The sequence below is a fragment of the Talpa occidentalis genome, unplaced genomic scaffold (assembly GCF_014898055.3).
Source record: "Talpa occidentalis isolate TD23 unplaced genomic scaffold, MPIMG_talOcc4v2.1 talOcc4.10, whole genome shotgun sequence".
In the NCBI taxonomy this organism is placed as follows: domain Eukaryota; kingdom Metazoa; phylum Chordata; class Mammalia; order Eulipotyphla; family Talpidae; genus Talpa; species Talpa occidentalis.
Genome location: NW_023600993.1, coordinates 83334851 through 83358595, shown reverse-complemented (window position 1 = coordinate 83358595; position 23745 = coordinate 83334851). Strand labels below are relative to the sequence as shown.

The 23745-nt window shown below is 46.0% G+C and overlaps 1 protein-coding gene across 5 annotated transcripts in view; it reads right to left on the bottom strand.

Moving 5' to 3' along the window:
• Nucleotides 1-1619: 1619 nt before the first annotated feature.
• Nucleotides 1620-23745, bottom strand: part of TTI1 (TELO2 interacting protein 1) — a 42421-nt gene continuing 20295 nt past the window's right edge. The window contains exons 3-9 of one of the 5 annotated variants that reach the window (XR_005122217.2): nucleotides 22593-22805; nucleotides 19374-19522; nucleotides 16405-16545; nucleotides 14307-14511; nucleotides 13875-13962; nucleotides 13692-13757; nucleotides 2569-2584 (exon numbers count right to left, since the gene is read on the bottom strand). Coding sequence is in view for 4 of the 5 variants with exons in the window: in XM_037495275.2 (XP_037351172.1) it covers nucleotides 2401-2584; nucleotides 13875-13962; nucleotides 14307-14511; nucleotides 16405-16545; nucleotides 19374-19522; nucleotides 22593-22805 (980 nt within the window). In the remaining variant the exon portion in view is untranslated. Of the gene's footprint in view, nucleotides 2585-3111; nucleotides 9664-12466; nucleotides 13758-13874; nucleotides 13963-14306; nucleotides 14512-16404; nucleotides 16546-19373; nucleotides 19523-22592; nucleotides 22806-23745 lie in introns of those variants that run through there. The other 4 variants (XM_037495275.2, XM_037495291.2, XM_037495284.2 and 1 more) reach the window with 4 other exon arrangements.

Sequence of the window (23745 nt, the reverse complement as noted above, 5' to 3'; positions counted from 1 at the left end):
AGGAAGGCAGCCTACTTTAATCTCACCTGGAGCAGCTGGGCAATGCGCGCTAAGTCACGCCACCGCCCGACCTCTTTTCTCATTGGTCAGGACCTAGAGTTGAATTAGTCCATCATTTCGTGTCCCCAGTGGATCAGGAACAATACTGTGAATCCTTTTATAATCCCCTCAATTAGAGGGCATTTTCCCACATTCCCAAAGGAAATCATCCCAGAGTTTTCAAACTGCCAAAGGGCCCTGATGACTCACTGGCAGAGCCCAAGCAGGAGCCAGGCTGCTGCCTCCTAGCCTGGACTGGACACCCCACAGGCCTGGCAGGGCAGGCCCTGGAAGGAAATGATGGACCTCTCCAGAACTGCTTGGGGGTCCTTGCTCCAATACGTCCCCTTGCCAACCACCTTCTGGGTTTGTAGAACTCGGAGATTATCTAAGTCCTGGAGGAGCTATCTAGACGGTGCCTCGCCACACATCTGGGGAGGAAGCAGTCATCCTCTCTGGCATCTGTCGGCACCTGTGTGTGTGAATAGAAATTTACACCATGTGTGTTTTAAATCCCGTGGCTAGAAAAATCAAGTATTTATCCTGCCTTTTCTATGTAAACTCCCTCAAGCTTCCCGCATGGTTGAGGGAAGTTTCCCTTCACGCAGGTACTCTAGCTAAAAGCAAACTGGCCTGGTGGGGCCAGATGGCCCAGCTTTGCAATCCCTAATGAAAGAGTGGATCCAGATGAGGATCACTGATGGCTGAGACCACTGCGAGAAGAGACTGGAAGTGATGCGCTTCCAGACAAAGTAAATAATGCCACCTCGGAAGGGGAGCTGCCAAGAGACAAAAACAAAAATCAAATCCGATCAAGTCACTTGTTCTGCCTCCCAATTTAGGGGAAATATAGGTGGCAGGGGAGCCTGTGAAATGACCCCCACAGGGACGTAATCAGTGAGTTCAGATTGTGGGCGGTAACACGGGATAAATGACCTTGTTTCCTCAACAAAAACCTTACAGGAAAGAAAAAAAAAAAAAAAAAAAGAGGTGGCAGGAAAATCTGTAAATTAAAAGCGATTTACTCAAGGACAGATCCATAACAGCCAGGCACATACATTATTTGGATCCCGATTCAACACATTGGGGATATTCTAGCAATGACGGAAGACAGTATTTCAGGATCATTTTTTTAAAGGTGTGATGATGCTATTATGGTTGTAAGCTTAATAAAAAGGTGTGGTACATCGGGGATTTGCTTCAAATCCAGGGGCTGGGTGGAGGTGCAGAGGGGTAGACGGCAGGGGCGGTGGTGAACAGGCTGGCCACGTGCTGGTACCTGTCCAGCTGGGTTATGGGTACAGGGGCTTCAGTACCCGATTATCCATGACAAAAAGTTAAAATAAAAAAGAATTTCCTATTTATTTTTTTTAAGATTTATATATTTATTTATTTATACAAGCACTGGGTACAGTCAGAAGCGCGGGAGGGTGAGAGAATTCACCAGAGCCAGAGCGGGGAGCAGAGCAGGCAGAAGGACCGAGGTACACTGCTGAGGGGAGCAGCGGGCGGCAGGAGAGGTCTGCGCGCCATGCGGGACCCTCCTCCGGTGGCCGGGGAGCAGCCGGGGATCGAACCGGCGCAGCAGAGGCTGCGGGCAGCTTCGCAACCCAGCGCTCAACCGCTGCGCCACCGGGGAGGCCCAAGAATTTCCTATTTAAAGTGCATCCAAAAATTGTCATGAGGATTTACCTTACGCCTAAGGGACCAGATGTTTGGGCAAGAGGGAGGGACTGCTTGCATCTTATACTACGGTTCTGTATTAGCCATTCAAGAACATACACTCACTTAAAAAAAAAATCACCCAATGTAGATAACAAACTTCAAAGTAAGCTCTTGATCATAGATTTCATCCAAGAAGTGGCTTTATTTCATTTTCTTCCAAAGAACAGGTTAGGTATAAAGAGTCAGTTCCACCTCATTCTCTGCAGAGAGGGCGTGCGAGCGACGCAGGGCTGTGTTCTGGAGATGCCAGGCCCGCGGTCCCGAGACCGTAGACGACACGCTGTGCGTGACACTGGCTCTGCCCCGCGTGTCTTTAAACTGCTGGTGTGGGTGTGGGGCGCTTGGGAGGCAGCCGGGGCCGGGTGATGGTACTCTAAGGAGTTAAGCCCTTAGAGCTGCCAGACAATGTCATTTGAAAACGCAGGTATGAGATATAAATAATAGTCAGCTGCTTTCCTTCAATCCAATTTCTAAGCAGTTGTGTGATCGATCAATTTATGAATCGATCAGCTGTCTACTACCCCTCTGCAGTCTTCTCTCTGCCGCCGCCAGCGCCTCTGGCCAGGCAGGGTCGGCCCCGCACTCGCTGGCAGGTGCCCATCTTCAGCCACTGCCCACCCAGTGGGGGAGGCGGGCTCAGGGCAGCTCCTGGAGCAGACGGAGCACATTGGCCTTGTAGGGGTTTTGTTGCCCAGGGGCCCCCCGCAGCTGCACGGGGTGGAGGCTGGGGTGGGGCGGTGTGGGCTGCTCCGGGCAGTACAGCTCGTTCAGGAGGAACCAGGTGGAGTCTGGGTCTACCTTCATCAAGTGCAGGAAAACGCTGTGGAGAGAGCACAGGGGGTGAGGGGAGGGCTGAGGCAGGGGAGGGGAGGGCTACGGTGCCTTCTAGACTGCTTGAGAAGAAACTGGTAACGCCAACTCACTTCGGATAGCAGAACAAGCACACGTTAGTTCCTAAGTCAGGGCCATTAGGATGTGCCAAAGCCTAACAGAAATAGAGGCAAACAGCTTCATATCCAGCGACATAGAGAAAAAAAGTAATTAGAACGGAACAATATTGACATCAAACAAACACTTGGCAAAGAAAGCAGTTACGTTCTGGGGTGTAAAGCAGGAGTCTTCAGAGGGAAGAAGACTGACAGGGCCCACCCTTCACGACAGGCTCTGCCTGGCTCACAGGGCCAGAAGTGGGCAGAGCGTCCCCATCTGCTGGGGGGCCTCGGCAAGCCCCTCCCTTCTGGGTCTCCAGCTCCCTGCTGAATGCTGCAGTTGGACCCCTTCTGGCCAAGAGCTGTGAATTTTTGGTGGTGTGGACTCAGGCAGGGATCAGATCCAGTTATTCTCCTGGAGCAGACCTGGCTGGACACCCCACCTCCACCCTGGTGTCCTGCAGGGGATGCAGACAGGCCCTGGTCCCCAACCATCACTAAGGCTGATGGTCTTCATTTTTAATTTAGGGGGTCACAACACTTGCCTCTTGTTTGTTCACATCCTACCTCTGAATCTTTGATCTCAAGCCCAGGGCCACAGTACGGGCAGTCCAAGTGTAAGCTTCATGCACGTAGCCAACGAGAGCCACTTAGTGTGGCTTGTCAGCCCCGAGAGGACTGAGGCACTTGGGCAGTCCCTCTCGGCCAGCAAGGTGGCCTTGCCTGGCCATTTACCTAAGCGGTTGCCCCTTATTTCTCTTTCAGGGCACCCTTCCCATAAGCATTTGCCAGAGCAGATTCTCATAGTTAACAAGTGACTTATGGTGCACAAATGAATTAAGATGACCTCTGTCTCTGGAATATCTACAGTCTATAAAAGGATCTAAAGGAGGGGTTCACTGTTCACCACCGGGGAAGGCTGGAGGATTCATGTTATCACGCTTCACCAGAGAAGGGGCTGTGGGAGGCTACTCAATTTGGCTCAGTGCCAGTTTCTTCTTTTCTAAATATGGGGGCTGGATATACCTTTAGTCAGGGTTTTGCTGCGGTTTCAATGAGAAAACACAGATGCTGCCTGACCAGTGTCTCATGTGCGACCCCTGAGCTGCCAACTAATCCGCTGCACACTCTCCATGTGACGGATCATGTCTTACTCTTGACCACCATTCCCAGGAGCCCTTCTCTCGCTCTGGGATGTCAGACTGGAGCCTAAATGGTTGCTCAAGGAAGTTGAAGTCTTGTTTTTAATCTCATTAATCTGAAAGGCCTGTGTCCTCAGGGGGTTTGGTTTTACTGGGACACTGCAGGAGACTGGGTGAAGCCAGGTTTGCTTTCTTCCTTGGATTTAGTAGATATACGCCAGGGCGACAAGGGAGGCAGGTGGGCACGGGGCACTTCGAAAATTTCTCTGGTCTGTTTTATGCCTAAACAATTTAAGTTTTCTTTACTTAGTATAATCTTATGTTTATAACCTCAGCAGCGGTTGCTGGAGAAGTGATTAGAATATTCTAATTCATTGTTTCCACTTCACCGCAGCAAGGAGATGGGGCCTGCGTGGGAGACAATTTTTGTTTAAAAACAAAAATATCTTTGATAATTAGAGTGGCAAGGGAAATTATGAAAAAACACACCAAAAACGGGAACGGGATTTCTATTTACACGTGACACAGTTGACAGCTTTCCCTGGTGCCAAAGACTGTTAGAATGCAAATGGTTTCATTTGATTTTTTTTTTTTCCCCTTTAGAGAACTGGAACAATTTCTTCAGCTATAGCACGGCACACTCTCGGCTTCAAGGAATATTTTGATCTGGGTAACACCCAGCAAAGTGGTGCCACGGCCCCGTTCAGTCACAGCTCTGCTCTGACTTACATGGCACGAAAATGTTGCAATGTTCATTTTCTGAGTCCTTTTTAACATGCTAAAATGTGGATGTTGTATTTGCTGACAGGAAAGGAAAAGGAAGCCAGCTACTTTCTTTGCCCTGTGAGGTCTCTAAATAAAATGCTAACAGGGAAGCCAAGGGGAAAACGTGTGCAAAGTTCACCTTTTATTAAACAAGAGCCGAATTCTTGGAAGAATTATTTTGGGGCTCAATTCTTAGCTCTTAATGGGGTGGACTCCGCAGAACAGCAAGCAGCGATGCCAGTTCCTTCTGCTGCCCTGGCGGCCAGAGCGAGAGTTCGCCTCTGTGAACCTCCCTCCCTTTCTCCCTAGGCAGAGGGTCACACTTGCCCCACCCTCCTCACAGGAAAACACTTTGAAGTGTATAATGAAAACACTTCCTTCCAGAAAGAGTGTGTGTGTGTCTAAGGAGTAATCATCACTACTACCAGCCCAAGCAGCACGGCCATGCTATGGAAAATTCTCAGACACCCTGAAAAGGGCAAAACATTTGCTGTTGGCATCACTCATCATTTCCCTCAGACTGACTTAGTGGGGGTTCCCAGTTCTCAGCTGATGGGACTCTAATTTTGCCCATTTTTTTTCAGGAAAAAATGAATGTAGTATCTTTACCCACTGCATGCCTGGGCCAGGAGCAAGGGCCGTGCCATGCAACTGGGTAGCTGTATTCCTGTTTGGCCAAAGGCTTGTCAGCTGCTGAAGCATAAAAATGGACAAATTTTGAACCTCAACCCTGCTTGCTTTAAGCCCCTGGGAGCTGAGCCTGAGGACTTGGAGCTTTTGTGTGAGTGCTCAGACAAACTCTGGTCCCGCTCGTCCTGGTGCCAGTGCCTGCCCATGCTGAGCAGGGCACAGGGCTCCTGCAAGCCAAGGACCTAGAAAGCCCTTTTTGTATAATCAAAAAACCAGAAGACAAAGACAGGACTGCTGCGTTGTAGTGACTGGGGCAACTGCCTGGAAAATGTCCCTAATATATCTTGAGACGTGGCAGAGATGGCTGTTGAACATGCCAAATGGCCAGCTCCAGCTTTACAAACCCAAAGAGAAACACTTAAAAAAAAATATATATGTACACCATTTAACTCCTGAACAAAAATTTCTTTCTCCTTCCCCCAGGCCCAAATCAGTGGCTCCAGGGAGCACAGTTATCAAGAGATTATCTGGTCCCCAGAGTTTCGGGAGGCACTCAGCTGTGCCTCATGCCTCCCAGTGTCCTGAGGCGAGTGATTATCTCTCAATAACCTGTAGGGCCGTGTAGCTTAAATGATAACTTGACTTTAAAAAATTTAGAACTCGCCGTTAGGCAGTTTCTAAGCAACCTCTGTTTCCATGGCAAAGAAGCCTGGTGTTTATACTGATTTTTCACTTAAAATGCGGTTTTATTGAATTTCACTTCATGCAGGCAGCCATTTCCCTGCACTTCAGCCCTATCTACAATTGACGGGTATCAGCAAGTACCTAATAAACTCCAGACACCAAACCAACAGAAGCAGCTCATTCCTTTATGATCAATACTGGGGTGCTCTGTGTGACAGAACTGGGGGAGAGGTGGCCTGGGAAGGTAGGAAATGTTCTCCTAGAACATGGTGGGCTGGGGTTGGGTCCTATTTCTCATAATTCACCACATGTTTACTAGTACCTGGTCCAGCAAGCTCAAGCGGCATGGGCTACCAAGATGATGGACAAAGGACTCTCTGTCTGACAGGGAGGTCAGGCTGGTTGGAGAGGCCCACGACACAATGTGCAGAGGACATTGCTGGAAGCCCTGTGCGGGGTGGAGTGGGGAGGGATTCCTGGCAAGTCGCCTCTCTGTAAAGAGGGGGCTACACTGGATCAGCTCTAAGGCCCCTTGCAGCCCCAACAGTTCACAGCGGTTCTCAAGCTTGGATGCCGAATGACAGGCTCTCACCACGTCCTCCCCCAAACCAAAAAGCCCTCTGCTGCAGACACTAACATTACAGAATGTTACTCACATCTTGGTCGAGACAACATCTGCAAAAAGGGAACTCCAGAAAACCACCAGCCAATCAAGACCCAGTAAAGCTAAATAAACTGTAACTGAAATTCAGAGCGCCCAGCTCTCCTGGGTGACAGGCTATTCTTTCTCTGTCAATTACTTGCTTGAGGGATCTGCTGCTCCTTGTTTCTTTCTGGATTTATAAAATGCTCTCATGAGCTGTCTAAGTAAATGCCAGTGGTAAAGAACTTGTGGCTTTGTGATGTTTGTTTGTTTGTTTATTTATTAAGGGCTTCTAAAGAAGTCATTCAGGGATGTCTCCTTAGGAACGTGGTGCCGGCTGTGTCTACAGGGCCATGACTAAATGCATTCAGAAAATATACCCAACTTGTTGGAAAGCAGGCACATTCACAGTTATTTTAGCTTCCCTATTCGTCCCTCCCTGGCAGAACCTCCTCCACACTCCTTCTCTGGCCACCCCTTCGCTTGTGACTCCACACAAGCTGATGCCACAAACGAGGCCGTGTGCTTCGTTTTAAACAAATGGATGCTCGGGGTGTCATGTGTCCCAGCCGGCGAGCAGCAGGGCGATGTTTCTATACTTGGTAATTTACTCTAATGGGTCTCGGTTCATTGGTTAACCAGTATTTCAAGCCTGTCCTTTCTTGCTATTCAATTTAGCTATCTTCTCCTGCATGGAGGTCGTTTTTTGTTTCTAAATGTTAGAAATGGAGGATTATGACTTGAAGCAACGATTTACCTTCCAAATAAATACTACCAATTACCTTTGCAGCTACACATACTCGTTAGAGTTAACTATATTTACGTGTTGAAACTCATTCATCTATCGATCTCGCTCCCATCCACATCCTCACACTGAGAGACCTATATTAAAAATATTTAAATGCAACAGGGAAAGGATTTAAAGCCATAAACACCAGTAGAAGCTTACAAGACTAATCAAGCCCCTAAAATACCACAAGACAAAGTATTGTAAGCACAGTGGAATGACTCCATTGCTTTGTGCATATTTAAAAAGATACGGCACTGCGAGGCCCAATCTGTTACCAACAGTTCAAAAATAAGCCAGAATCTAGGAGGGTTTAAATCTCACTGGGGCAGGATTTAAAAGTAGCCCCTTCCATCTGGCTAGCTCGCCTGTCTCCAGGCCCCCCTGCAGGCCCAGATCTCATGCTGTTGCTGCTGCTGCTCCGAGGCAGCACAGACTTCAGAGTGGTCCTCTGTGCCCAGCATGGAGTGGACCGGGGTCTTGGCCCAGCAGGTGGTACTCTCAGGCTACATGCAGTGTCTCCTGTTCTACCTGGAAGATTCGTACACTTGCAGATAAAGACCTCTTCTTAGTGGCTTGCCCATTCTGCCCCCTCCCTGAGCTGTTTTCCTGTAACCAGCACTCTGGCAGGAAGCCAGCAGGATCCAGTGAGGGATGCCTGTAGCAACAGTCCTGGGAAGCACATGTCTACACTCACGGTAGGGATGCCAGTGTGCTGGTCCCAACAGGGAAGGGATGCCTGCGTGCTGGTCCCAATAGGGACAACCCAGGAAGAAAAGTTCCCAGGGTGCAGCACCAGGAAGCTGTGCTTCTTTCTGAAAAGGTCCTTTTCCTGTTTTGGTAATGACTGGGCAGTGCATGACAGACACTCTCCCTCTTTGCTTGGCCTGTTAGGAAGCCCAGAGCCGCCCAGGCTCATCTCCAGTGAGGGTGCAGTTCTGCGTCTGCATTTTATATAGCAACTCCAACCCTGGCTTCACCTTATTTTTCTTCTTATTTTTCCCTTTAAAAAATTTCTTTACTTCCTTTTGACTTTGCTTCATCGCTTAATGTATAAGATGCCCTAAGTCTTTTTTTGGAATAAGGAGTAAGTTTAAGTGATAAACAACTACTGTTTATTGATTTTTTACTCTGTGCTGATATTTTGTGCTAAAGAATTAATACACAGGACGTAACTGAATCCATGTAATAATTTTACAAGGTGGAAAATAATAGAGGCGATTATTCTAGTCTTATAGATGAGGAAGCTACTCACAGATAAGATTTTGAGGAGTAAATTAATTTACCCATTGTTATACCACTACAGGGCAGCAACGTGAGGCCAGCTCTTACTTTGTATTAATCTTCGAGATCTTTCGACTCTCAACAAAGTGTTTGCTTCCTAAGAGTCCCTCAAGCATTTTTTGAGTAAAGACACACGTAAGAAGACAAGGGAGGCCATTTCCATAGCTACTTCACTAGTACTGAGATCATCACATTCATTTTAGCTTTTTAGGCTTCCGGGACAGACCACAGACCCCGCAAACTGGTGTGACTGCTACCCTGTGGTCTGCCAAGGCTTTTGGAATCTGAAATCCACTGTGTGCAGGTGGCCTGGCCACCAGGCACGACCTGCCACCAAGGCCATCCTTGTTCCCAAGCCAGCACGGCACCCCGCTAGTGCGCACACCCCACGCTTGGTGGTAAAATAGTTGACCGTGGCAGATGATCAATCACATGACAACACCAAGGAGGCAAGGGAGGACTGGGAACATTTGATTTAAGTGGCACAGAGGTCCCTGCCTTCGGATCTGAAATGCAGCAACCCACTTTGTTTGTAATCTGCATGGCAGATGTCTCTTATCTCTGACACCAGGAAATCATGCCTATGTGTGCACTGTGAACTGCTTCAGATATGGGTGTATTTTTAGAACAATGAGCCTTGAAAAGAAAAGCAGCAATGCCTGTCAAAAGATGGATAATAGGAAAGCTAACTACTTGGGTCTGGATTTGTCAACTATTAATCAAATGTCAAAAGGAAAAATATGAGGAGTGCCCTCATTTCCATGCTGGGTGCAATCCGAAGGGGTAACAGCTTTGCAGCCCAAGCTCAAACAAACTGCCCATACCATTTAAAGGGATGAGCTACTAATTTCAAGCTCAGCTGAACTAACGGATCACCTCTGTGGCTCCTGATCCGTTCAGATATAATAGGCCCACGTGTGGGTAAAGAGAGGCGTTGGGCTCTGACAGGGATGAAATGAACGAGCCTGTACCAGTCTGTGTTCATCCAGGGTTTGAAGGCACCGGCTGGTTCTTTGATGGGCTGGGATCCTACTGCTAGAAAGAAAGCGGGGAAGTCAGTCAGTAAATGAACCTTCAAACCTGGTCCTGACTTCTCATGCAAACAGCAGTAGAGGGAGGTGGTACAATTAACATAAAAGAGGGCCGTTGCAGGTGAAAACCCCAGTTCAGATTTCAGTAAAGAGAAAGCAGGCAAGTGTGTATGTGACATAATGCTGCATATATTTGGTGCGTCTACATATATCCCACATAGGTGTGCATATATAAATATACCTCCAGAAGTAAGCACGGCGAAGGCAGAGGCCTCCTCACTCTTGCCCCCTTCATTTTCAGTGCCTGGCACACAACAGTTTCTTAGTCGACAGCAGAATGAATGAACATTAGTGGATTCCCTCACATATTAATGCGATTCATCTGCACAATGATTCTGGGAGGAAAGTGTCATCACTACTCCTTGTTTATGGAGGAAGGAAATAAGGTGCAAGGAAACCAAGCCATTTGCTCAAGGTCACAGAGCCAGTAAGAGCTGAACTAGGTTTGTTCACCTCCAAGACAGGTGTCCTTTGTCCCATACATGTAGCCAGGCAGAGGAAGCTGAGAAGGTGTTGCTCCACCCCCATCTAGGACTGCAGCATCTAGGATCTGCACAGGCAGCAGGTGCACCAGCTGGTCACGACCTGCTGCACCCAACATTCTTACTTGGGCTCTGGAGTCAGCAGGTGAAGGAAGGCCTGGGGTGGTGACTATTGTTCCTCTGCTGTGAGACTTACTGGGAATGGACTTCATCTTTGTAAGACTAGGTACTGTCTAGTTTTGTTCCTTTTAGCCCCAGGGTAGAAGACTCAATGGAAGATTTAAGACCTCACTGTAAAACACAGGGAGCCTCAGAGGCTGTTCAGAGATAGGCCCAAGGAGTGTGGTTTTAATGGAGTTGAGTTGAACCAGGCTGAGAGCATGTACTGGCTTGAAGGAAAAAAACACAGAAATTTGGGGTATGTGCTCTCATCTCAAATTCCTTTCAAGTATGGGAAGGAAAAGCTCCATGACCAGAAAAGCAAAGAACTGTGGAGGCCCACTGCATGCTGGGAGCTATCTTGGAGGCTTCCAGGGCCACTTGGGAATTTAAATCAGTTAAGTTTGCCTCTGCCTTGGCAGAGGTGGGGGCGTAGCCAACACAACCTGTTATTTTGTAATCTAGTGCTTACCCTCAGGGACACTGCCTTATTTACAACTCACAGTAAGCTGACCCCTCCTCCCACACTCCAGATATGATTTTCTCATGTGTTATCCATTGAACTTATTTAACTAGATGGACTTTGGGGGAGCTAGTAAATTTCTTGCATAGCCAGTTAACAGTGACACCTGGTGGTAACAAACAGCAAGGTTACACCCCACCCATTCCCTCCCCTCCCCCCAAGCTACAAGATTTACACCCCTCTGTGCAAGGCACATTCGGTAGATAAAAGCATTAAACTGGAATGGCATCTCCGTTCTTAGCATTTACAGCCTCAGTTATATCAGCCACCCTGATCAATTTCCATTTCTAGAGTTTACAGCCTGGATGTAAAAGCCTGCCACAAAGGCTATATTTAATATAACAAATTAAAAAAGCAAACACAATCTTGGTCATTCTTTGGAGCCAGGAAAGTGAATAGAAGGAATGAAAAATCTAACAGGAATGCACACAGGTACTTTCACAGCCCTGCCAAGTGAGCCTCCATTCCAAGGCAAGGAGGCAGCCCCTCAGTGGCCCTGAGGCCCACCTTCCAGACCCTGAGGGCTGCTGGCTCAACTCCTTACGCATTGAGGGAGGCCTCGAACAACTACTTACCTCCTCACCAGCCCTGGCAGAGGGGCCACTTCCAAAGCAGCTGGTCATCTATCCAGTGCTGGAAACTCAGTACCTCTGAGAAAGCCAGGGCATCTCTGGCTTTTACTGGTCCTTCTGAATACTGAGTGAGGCTTGAAGTTTTGTAACCCTCGGCCACAGAGTTCCCTGTTGGGCTTTTAACAAGAATAGCAGCCTTCTCTTCTCCATTGAGAGTGTGTGTGTGTGTGTGTGTGTAGGGGGGGGGCTGTCACTGACTGCTGTGGGGGTAATACCCAGGAGGGGTAAAAGTAGATACAGGGGCTGGTGAAGAGGTTAGGAGCTAAGAGATGAGGGTGGCCTGGCCGAACTTGGAGCTGAAGGGAAGGTGACAGTTTTACGAGATTTTGCAAATTAGGCAGACAGGCTTCACTTCTGGAATGGATGTGGGTTATGAAGGAAAGAAGGGAAGAATTCAGGACAATCAACTGGATGCAGGGGGCGGCCATTTGCTGAACGGGGGGCTCAGTCTCATTCAGGGGACCTTGCTCATCAGTCCCCGTAGGTGTGATTGTTTCAATAGTAACCGGCCCACCCATCTCCCTGACCCCCTCTGGTAATGAGGTTCACAAAGAGACCAGGTTTCCCATTGTCTCAGGCTTCTTCCATTTAGAGAGCTCATTAATTTCTGAATCAAGATGCCAAATCAGCTCCTGATCAAGGACAACACTGAATTTTTTTCTCCTGACTTCAAAATAAGTTTGCAGATGATGTGTATGTGAAGCAATCAACCTTGCACACTTCCTCCCCTCCTAGCCCATCAGAGGGAGGTCATCTGACTCAACCCGGGGATGGAATGCAGCAGAGCAAACAAAGGCACTGCAGTCAAGTGGTTTGGCTGCATTTTCCTCCTTCGGAGGTACCTTGAATACCAACTCTAGAATCAGCTAGGTCCAATTTTGGATTTACTTAAATAGCAAATAAATGAATAAATAAATAAATAAATAAAATCTAAACGAAAAGATACTGGATTGTGAATATTTGTGTGATGGGTCTAAATGGAAAGTGGGCCTTGGAGTGAGTGCAGGAAAAGTAAAAGGGGACAGGGAATGGGAAAATCCCTTCTCTATAACTCTTGTTTTTAACAGGCGGCCAAAGGAATCACTTCAAGATAAATTCGGTATGTTCTTCAGTTGTACTTAAAATCACAGCACGATTAGCTTCAGGGACACTGCCCAGGGGAGGACTGCTTTCACTCTAAGTTGGTTCTATAAGGAATAAGAATGTCTGGGGACAAGATGCTGCTTGGGAAGTGCCCCTGTGCTAGAGAAACCATGGCTGATTCTGAGCCTGGGGGATGTGACCAGAAAGGGATGTAAAGAAAAGAGGGAGCTGGGGAAATCAAGAGCAAAACATTGCAAAGGACAATAAATCAATTCAAAAAGATATTTCCATCACTCCCAGAGAGTGCAAGGCTTATAAGGGAGCAAGTGGGCTTTCCTTATTTCACAGTCAGAGCAGCCTCTCACCCTTCAGGGGATGGATGACTCCCAACCCATCAAAGATCAGGCACACTTCCCCACAGGCCTGAGGAAGGGGAGGGGCTGTGCTGTGCTCTGGAGTGTGGAGCTCAGGGTCCAGAGCAGGACACCGTGCCCAGCACAAAGAAGGGTTTCACCTCAGCAGCAGGCACCCAGGGGACGGCAGATTCAAGCCACAGGCTGCTCCTAGCTGGGAGGCGAGGTGGTGAGAGGAGGGCCAGAGTGCATTTTGGGTCTTAAGACTTGGATGTTGCTGTAGTTGAAGTTTCAGCTTTTGAGAAACACCCCTTAGGCCATCAGAGGTGGTTCAGTAATTCTCTAATAAGCAAAACTCTTGGAAATTAGAATCACATAACTTCAGAGTTGGAAAAGGCCTTCTAAGCCATGAGTACAGTGGCTCTTAACCTTTCTTGGTTCACAGACTCCTATTATGATCAGATGTATGTTATGAACTCTGTCTAGAAGAGAGCACCTATATGCCTGCTTGCACAAACCTGATTTTGCATGCAATTTGCAAGCATTGCAGATCAGCAATCCAATGCTTTTGCTTTGCAGATAAGGCAGCTGAGGTCCAGAGGCTCCAGGGTCACCTGGTGACTGGAGGAGTAGGGCCTTCTGACCAGGAGAGTGCTTTGTCCCATTGAGCACACCACCATCCTGCTTTTTGCCCCTTTGGAATTGTTGCTGACACTGCAGCAGAGGAAAAGGTTACTTACAAAGAGAAATGTGTCTAGTGAAAATACCATCTCTTGAGTTGGCACAGTTAAAGAAATCATCTTAACCTGGCAAGAAGAGAGAGAAGAGAAAAGAGCAGAGATGCCTCAACTCTGCTCACCATTAGCAAATCATCTATAATTTAGACCAAACGTAAAGAGATGCGGGTGATCAAGCAGACGTACCTCCTGGCAGCCTCTTGTAATTTCACGGGCTGTTTGGCACTGAGGTAAATCAAGCAGGCATCAGCCACTTTATTCAGGTCACCCTCACCTGCAGAGGGGAAAAGCAAAACAAGCATTGGCCCTCAGACTTCATCTGGGATGAGCAGTAACCAACTGCTGTCTGGCGAAACTGAAAGAGCTAGACAAGCTGTCTGGGCTCTTCATGCCATCCCACAGGTTAAAAAAAAAACAACCAAAAAAAAAAAAAACCAAAACAAAAAAAAACAAACCCCCAACCCAAAACCACATCAAGATAAATGGATCTGAGTGAGAACAAAGTAAGACTGAGGGATGTGCACCCAAAGAAAGATGAGGGGAGCATGAAACAGGAGAGTGAGATGAGCTGAGGACAGAATGGATGGTCTGTGACAGGTGAGACGGGCTGGTACCCACCTAGGTCCAGTCTCTCGCAGAGGGGGCCCAGGCCCTGCAGGACGGCCAGCTGCAGCTTGAAGGCTAGCGTGTGGGAGTAGACTGGGCCGGCCCTAGCGCTGACGGGAGCCTGGGCAACGAGGGAGCCAGCCAGCTTGGGCAGGACGTCTTTGCAGAACCGGCTCCTGAGGAAGTCACAACACTCGCCTCCCAGCGTACGCAAAACCTGCAGAAACAACCCCCAGCCCAGTGACTGCACATCGCCAAGGCTGCCAGAGAGCTAAAAAATGTTTGGTAATTCAATTTCATCTAAGTCTCTGCTTGGGAAAAAAATAGAATTACTGCTGTTAATTCCTTGCCCATGGTTTGTGATTCTGACAGTTATGAATTCAGAGGTCTCTGCTCCCAAGGCACGGCTGCTTCTATCCATAAATACAGATTACATGGAGAATAATTCAAAGGAATCGGGTTGGATGAATAATATGATTAATACCTTATTTCCTCTGTTTTGTAAAAAAAAAAAAAAAAGAGCTTAAAGCAGTTCACATATATCACCTCTTGAATCTTCCTGACATCCCTTGAGAAAAGACTGGTGCTTTCAATTCTAGCTAGCTGAACAAGCCTGGACACCGAGGGCCAGCTGCTGCACAGGCGGGCATCGTGAGGGCAGGAGCTGGCGGGGCGCCCCAGCTGAGTCAGAGCAGAGTCCCCATGTTCACAGTCGAGCCAAAGTCCCCCCACCCCCACCCCGCACCCTGTCCCATCCACTATCTCTTATGCACATCATCCTCTTCCATCTTTCACAACAGGCCGTTTTTTGCATGTCTCATTTTAAACCTTCTCTAGCAGAACATATTGAAAGGTTTTAGCCCGCTGCACAAGACTGAGGATAATAGAAATTTCTTTAAAAATTGGTAAGCGAGGCAGAACCAGCATGGAGCGTGTCTGCTGACTTGGCAGAGAACAAGGCGCTTGTTTCGCGCCCCTCGGCTGGACTGCCCGAGGTGCTACAGGCCTCAGGCGTCACCTGGGAGTGAAAAGGCAGCCTCAGTTACCACACACATCTTTATATATTTTCGCTTTTCTACACTTGCTGTCATTTCATCACACACGCGGGTAAGATTTAGCAAGACTTTCCTCTCTCTCCCCCTCCTCCCCTCTCCTTCTTTCCCTTGTTTTCCCTGCACACACACACACACACACACACACAGACACAGCTGTCATTTTGTGTTTTGCTTTGGGGAAAAAAAAAATATTAACAGTTTTCTATGTCTTAAACGTAAGGTTATATTTTGGTTCAGCATATGCTGAAGAATCTGAGAGAAAACCAAAATACTTTTGTTGAGGGTATTAGTTGCATTCCTGACTTCATTTTACGTTCCTACACATCTCTTTTTTTCTTTGCCTCATCATCCTGCTCACCTACTTCTAATTTATGTATCTTGCCATGGTAAACATGCCTCTGGCTTACCTTGCGTGTTTTTTTTAAGAACACTGAAGGAAGAAATTAGTAAGCTAAAATAGTGTGCTAATACAATTCAAACTGAGTCAGGAGAGCAACGCCTTACATAGATATATAGATTTTAACTTCTCAAAGTATTTCACTAAACGGTTCCATTTCATCTTTGACTACCTCACTATGTGAAAGATGGGCTAATTATTGCCAAGGCCCTCTTGAAAACAGTGGTCATGGGCTCTGCCACTGGGCTAGGCAGACGGTGCCCATGGCTAGAACTGTGGCTCTTTCATTTTGACTCTTGCAAAGAACATGGGGGGAGTGGGTGGGTGGGTTCTGAGGTTGTGTGATCTTGAAGAAAATTCTTTAACTTCTCTGAACCCGGAGACAACAGTATCCACCATGCATGTCTGTTGTAAGGAGGTGAACTCACTGCCAGCAAAAATATCCACCTACTTTTCATCTACTAATTCTCTTTGCCTCATATTTCAAAGGCGGCTGACCCTTATTTTCTTCCTTGTGCTTTTCTTGTTTTTCTATATTCTCTCCAAGGCATATGACATTGTAATCAGATAAAAAGAGAACTAAGCCCAAAAGATACCAGCGAGCTCTGCGTTCACTATTCCCACCTGGCAACTAACAGTGGAGGGTACAGTGCTATACCTGGAAGGCTCTGAGCACCACCAGGGGGTCATCGTTTGTGAGTCGGTGCACAAGCGGGGGCCAGGCACGATGAGCCAAGGGAAGGAGCTGGTTCTTGTGTGACTGTAGAACCACCACACACAAATCCAGCACATCCAGGACCTGAAAGAAAAGAGGACATGATTTCAGCAGAGAGTAAAGGTCTGAAAGCAGATACCTGGGCCCAACTCACCATTTTAGAAGAAAAAAAATTATTACTTATTAACTGAATATTTACTGTGTCCTAACTACAGGCCAAGCATGGCTAAGTAGCAGGAACAAATTACATGTGTTCTTGCCTTCATGGGGCTTCCAGCCAACTGGAGAATAACCTTAACTAGGTAACAACCAAATCAAGGGATTACCATTGTGTCAAGTGCTAGGAAGGAAAGTACAGGGTGAAATTTCAAAGACACTAAAAGAAGGATGGAAACCATCCAGACTGTGGGAGGGTTTCTCTAAGGAAGTAACTTCTAAAATGATACAAAAAAAATGAGTAGGAGTCAGTCATGCAAAGTGAGAGCAAGAGTGTTCCTGGACTGGAAACAGTAACAAGGAGGACCTGGAGGTGGACAGCTTGCAGAATGTGACAGAGGTGGGGCTGGACCACCAAGGTGTCCCATAAGAATTTTTTATATAGTAATAAGAGCAGTGGGGAGCCATCAAAATGTTTTAAGGAGGAAAGTGACAAGATACGATCCATGTCTGAAAAGGTCATTTTGGCTGCTGAATGGGGAAGGTACTTGAAGAGGGAGAGAGAAGTGCGGAGGCCTGTGAGGAAGCCACACACATATCCACATGAGAGGAAGAAAGTGATGTGGTCACATGATGGTGGCAGAGGCAGAGAAGTGAAAGGATCTGGAGATGGAGTGACTTAAATCGCTGAAAGATTCATACTGGGGAGATGAAGAGGTGCCAACAAGAGCTGCTTTGGTTCAGGTTTAGCAACTGAATAGATGCAGGTGCTGCTTAATGAGATAGGAAGGACAGAGGAGTAACTGCGAGGCCAGTGAGATGAAGCTGTTACTTCTACATGGAGAGGTCAATTAGGCATCTGGGATGCAGGTCACCCTCAGAAGAAAGGCTTGGGGTAGCCTAGATGTAAATTGGATTTTCTGCCTTCCCGGAGAATGTTTTCTGAGCTCTCATATCTCAAAGCTCGAAGCTTCGTGCCCCAGGTGGTGACCAGTCAGCACAGCATTCCTCCCACAGACAGGCTGCCTCACAGGGCAGGTGAGGGGTACATTGAGTCAGGAGAGTGAAGTCAGCAATGTTATATTGTAAACCCTTACTGGATAACTACTATGTGCTGGTTCGCACTAAGGTTGGAACAGACACAAAGAACAAAAAAGGCCCTGTCCTTGAGGGGTGAATATTAGGCAGAAGAATAACAGAAATCTCAGGATAGAGCGAAAAGCAGAGCACTAAAGTGGAAATGGACTTGGTATCACTGACTGGCTTTGAATTTGAGTTCTGTTACACACTGGGCAAGTTATTCATCTTTCTTTCATTCACAGATACACATTCCCCCTCTTCCTGGTTGGCTTCTTCTCAACCTTTTAAGTTTTAGCTTACCTGTTACCACCTCAAAGAGGCCTTCCCTAATTTGGTCTAAAGCAGAATAGAAGCTCTTATTCAACAGGACTTGGTGTGGATCAGGTTTCCAGTATTGTTTGCTGCATGGCTGCATTAGTTTTTACCACAGATCCTGTTCATCGCCCTCAGCATTTCTTCAACTTGTATGTGTATGTTGTGTATGACCTTTTTTCCCAGAAGAGATAGGCAGTTCCATGAAGACAGAAAGCACGTCTGCTTCATCTCCTGCCTGACCTGTAGCAGCTCAGTGACCACTAGCAAATGAATGATTGTAAATGCCCACTTGATGCTACTTGTTTCATATTTATAATCCACAACTCAATGAAGTAGAAGCTGAGGCTCAAAAGGTGAATTAACTTACTCAAGGTCACAAGGTTAATAAGGGGCAGAGCCAGGATTTGAACATGGGTGCGTAGGTCTGATTCCAAGGTTGAGGCGCTTACCTAGTACAGTGTGTAGCTGCTACAAAGCCTCCATACAAGGGGAGACTGCTAATATGGCAACCAGATACCTACTATGAAGTCCTGCATGTAGCAGACACTTGACAAGTGCCTTCTGAATAGCACAGATGAGTATTAAGAAGTGTCTCTGGGAAGACTAATCAAATTTCACAAAACACTGAACCTAAGACTTGAGATAATCTGTGGATCAGGGTTTCCTAGTGCACCACCCTGAGCAGGGCCATGTGCTTTCAGCATTGACAGTAATTCACCCAGGCAGCTGTTTCTCCTATAGGGTGGTGGGGAGAGCCGGCTAGTACATGTTGCTTCCTTTTGGGTATAAGATCTTCCCCCAGGTGATACTGAAGCCCCGCTCCCATTCCCACACCACCTCACGGTCCTGTTATTGGAGTCACTACCATTTAGCTTAAGTCTTTGCTGATGGGGATGCTGCTTGGGAACCTGCCAGCCAACAAAGATGGAAGATTAGGAAAAGTGTTGATATTTTTCCTAGGATGAAAATGGGGACAGAAACAGAGATAAGGGCTAGCATTAGACTTGGAAGAATGACCACTTCAAAGTATTAAAACCTGCATCCTGTATTAAGTCAGCTTAGAAAATGATACCCTTTCCCAAGCCTATGGCTTTCTTTTCCTTGGAGAGTCAGTGAATCTCCAAAACTTTGTGGTTTTTAATCCCACAAAGGAAACTCAGCTCCCTTTTGGCATGTGAGCTGATACAGAGAGATGTACACCATCATCCCACAGACAGATTCCTCTTGAAGCTCTCTCTTGGCCACCACACATGGCTCAGGAGATAACGGCAGCGACTTGCCCATGCATGTTGTCACTTGCCAACCAGACCAAACCTTAGTCCTGTTGTTGTGTGAATGCAAGGAAAAGGCTGCAAACTGACCTTTAAGCGGATTTTCAGATTTTTATCTGACAACAAGTGGATGCAGCGCTCCATCACGTCCGTGGCGATCTGGATTTGCACTGGCAGTGGTGGCTCCACGTTGGGACCGCTGTCGTCCTCGTCTACTTTGGGAGGGGCTGACTGCTCCTCTGGAAAAAGAGCATAGCTGGGGATGTTGCTTTCTGAGAGAGGCCCCACTCCAACTTGATCCCCCAACCTCAGATTCAGGAGGACTCACAGAGGAAATGTCTAAGAACTGGTCTTAAGGTTAAGTTATGAGTCAAATTAATTATAACAGCTAAAAACTGGGAGGAAACCCTGTGTCACTCAAGGAGGAATGGTTATATATGCCAATGGTATAGCTGTACAATGGCATGTTAACGTAAGAAGGGTATTCGTAAGGTTTTTTTTTTTTTTTTAAGATTTATTTATTTATTTATACAAGCACAGGGTACAGTCAGAAGCGCGGGAGGTGAGAGAATTCACTAGAGCCAGAGCGGGGCGCAAAACAGGCAGAAGGACCGAAGTACACTGCTGAGGGGAGCAGTGGGTGGCAGGAGAGGTCTGTGCGCCATGTGGGACCCTCGCCTGGCGGCCGGGATTGAACTGGCACTGCAGAGGCTGCGGGCAGCTTCGCAACCCAGTGCTCAACCGTTGCGCCACCAGGGGAGGCCCCTTCGTAAGCTTTTAATGACGAGGAAAAATGCTTATGGAATTACATAGTATTAAAAAAGCAGGCTACATTATTGCAGGCATGAGTACTCTTAAATAAATTTTTGCATGGGAACAAGTACACCAAAATGTTGCAATGGGGTCATGAGACAATAGATGATTTTCATTTTTTCCTGTACCTCTGGTCTTTTAAAATTTCCATTATTAAAAATTTTAAATAAAATTGTAAGAGGGTAAAGTTGCAATTTGGAACCCTGAGGCAGTACCTTCCCTGGTGGGCTTTTGCTCTGCCCTTCACTCTCTTTCATTTCCTCTTTGGTTCACCCATGGACTAAAGGGGGCACCTGTCTGTGTTCTCCACCAGCCTGTAAAATCTTTGGATGGTCAAGATCAAGCCTCACTCTGTATGAGAGACAGTACAAGGGCAGCTTGGTGCAATACACAGGGATGGGGTTTCGTCAGAGGAGGCCTTGTCTCCACAACCCATTAGCAACTCCTCTCTTCCTATATTACCTCATCTGAAAAAAGGGAACACAGCTTGTATACCTCATATGCTTGTTGAGGGAGTTCAGTGAGAGGAACACCACCAGCTATTATCATTCTTTCACTGCCTAGAGTAGTGTGTTGCATGAGACAAGCATAAATTTGTAAATTAAAACAACAATAAAAAGACTTGAGAGTTGAAAATCAGGCTAAATTCCTATCCTGAAAAAATGTCCTCTATCTAATTATAGCTCCCAGCTCCCCACACCCCCATTATGGGTTGTGTTCATTTCCATTGAGCTGAACATTGCTCCCTTAACTTTTTCCCATTTCAATTTCCTCTGTTGGAAAAGCAGAATCTTATAGTAGCGACCACACCTGTCTCTAACAGATGCTGAAAAGATAAATGAAAATGCATTTGTAGAATGTTTGGATTTCTTGGAGAAAGGGACCTCCATATACAAGGTGCTTTTATTGCGCTTAAAACAAAAAACGCATGTCAAACCAACTCTAACCTGAATGTTCTTTATAATGCCAAGTGTGGGTATGTGCTTGATGAATGATAATTATAAGAATGATAAGGCTCTGTCTTTCTTCCCAGAAGAGGATCTGTTGTCACCATTGCAGAATGTTATTTGAAGGATGAGGATTTTCTGTTTTTGGAAGAAAGGTTTGATTCATTCAGTCTGTTGCTAGCAGACATCAACTAGAACCAGAAGATCCTAATCATGAAAGAATGGATTCCCTGACAATACTAGAATTCAAACAAGAAGGGTAAATCCGGATTATGCCCCCCTTCTTCAGGGCTTCCAGGTTTGAGTGAGGGGAGCAGTTCACAAAAAGAACTGGGTTGGCTTAAGAAACAAAACTGAAAAGAAAAAGCCTGATAGAGTTCTGATCAGAAAACTGTCTCTGGGAAGAGCAATGACACGACTCCACAAAAATCATTATTTGGACCCTGTGCTGCTTCCCTGCTATTTAGAAAGAATTTGTTGAGGTTAGCTGCAATGAGCTACCATTTCCTGTTATCCTGGAAGTATTGGCTTCAGTTCACCAGAGTCTCAGAGCAGAGATTGCCAGAAAAAAAAAAAAAAAGGAAAAATGAAAAAAGAAATCTGCTTGATTCCAACCTAACAAACTAATTTGGGACTCAGTTCGATTTAGGATAGTTCTGAGACCACCAAGCTCATTATGACTTGGCATTTTATATTTGCAGAGGAGGTTCTAATAATTTATTAATCCTTCCGTGACCTGAAGCTCCAGATTGAGCTTGTGAATAAAACAACAGGCCAGAGCTTCAACTGGACTGAACTCCCTTCTCCTTTATCATATAAATTGGTAAGAAAAACACTGAAATCTCCTACCAATAAATAAATGGACAAAGCATCTTAAGAGACAAAGGGCATACGCTTATTATGAAAGCCTACAGAAAAATGTTCAATCTAGCCTGTAATCAAAGAAATGCAAAGTAAAATAACAAGAACCATTTTTACTCATTAAAATTAAGCTAGAAGACTGGTAATAGGCATTGTTGGCAAGTATGGTAAAACCAGTATTAACTACACTGCTAAAAGAAGGTGTAAATTGATACAACCTTTCTGGAAGGCAATTTGGCAAGTATAAAATAATGTTCATATCTTTGGCCCAGAAAGCTCGCTTATGGGATTTATTAAGAAATATGCAAACAGGAGGAAAAGGTCACGTGGACAGAATCATCCACTGTAGCACTGTTTTTATGTGAAAAGCTAGAAGCAACCAAAATTTCCCACAGGGGAATGGATACTTAGTAGCAGCTATTAAAACATTAATTGTGAAAACGCTATAGCAACATAGAGAGTTATTATATAGCTAAGTGCAAAAAGGGTATAATGCATTAAAACCATGGGCACAACCACATAAAAAGATGCAACAAAACAGAGAGGCAAAAGATTACATGCAAAGTGAGAATGTCCTTGGTGGGGTGATGAGGGACTCATTTCCAAACTCTTTGTAATGATATTTCTTTTTTACAATTATCTGCTTCAAAAAGAAGAAAACAGTTAAGTCATAATAAATACTAGTTACCTTCTTCATTATCAGAATCGGAGACATTTCCATCTGCCACATCCTTTTCCTTGAGGTAGTTCAGCAAAAACTGTTCAATGTCGTCAGCAGTGGTGGTATTATTCTCAAGTCCTTTCTCAAGAGTTGCTGATCCTTGGCTCAAATGGCTTCCCTCATCCCATACTCTTCGCTCTTGGAGTTGCCCAAGACTGTCTGATTTTGGGAACCACTGGGCTGTAAATAAAGCATTATATTTTTTTGTCTTGCATTGTCACTTATCTTTGTACAACAGTTGTTCTTGCCCCTCAGGTGCAGAAAATAAGTTATAATGACCACCTTGGTCACTGACAACAGGCATTAATGCCTTATCAGAGTAAGTTCTTTGCCACCATCTACAAGGCCTCTGCGTCATCCAGTCCCTATTGGCTTCTCCAGCCTCATCACGCACTGCTCCTGGTTGCCCTTTACTTGACCATCTTCTAGTTCCTCTGATGCACCAGGGACTTTCTGGTCCCAGGACATTTGCATTTGCAATGTCAGGAACACTCTCCCCCCTTATCACATCTGGTTAACTCCAACTTACTTTTCATGTCTCAATACAAATATAACTTGCCAGTAAAGCTATCCCTTGACTCCCTAATCTAATTTAGGTCCCTTATATGTTGTCTTATATACAGCACCATGTTCTTTCCTTCAGATCAACTCACCATGGTTTGTTATTCTATTTATTTTGTGTACTGTTTAGTGTCTGAATCTCCCCTTAGACTCTATGACCTACCAATCACCACTGGAAATTCAAAATGCCCTGCATGAAGTGGGTGCTCAAAATATATTCTGAATGAATACAAATGTTCACGTGACAAGATTCTGAGGATAGGCTACACTACTCATTTGCAGAAGACAGATTATAGTCTTGAGAATGGACACAGTTTCACATATTTTTGACACAAAATGCTTAAGATGGCATTTTATTGCCAAAGCTTTTCCTTCTTTGGTGATATACCAATACTTCTGATATTCACCACAAAAATAAATCTTAAATATCATGTTCGGACCAGGATTTTCAAACTGTGCACTGAAGATCACTGGTGGGTTCTGCAGAAATGTCTCAGGCTCACAATAGTGAAGGCACCAAGAGATAGCAGGCTAACAAGGTGGTAGGTTCTGGATATCT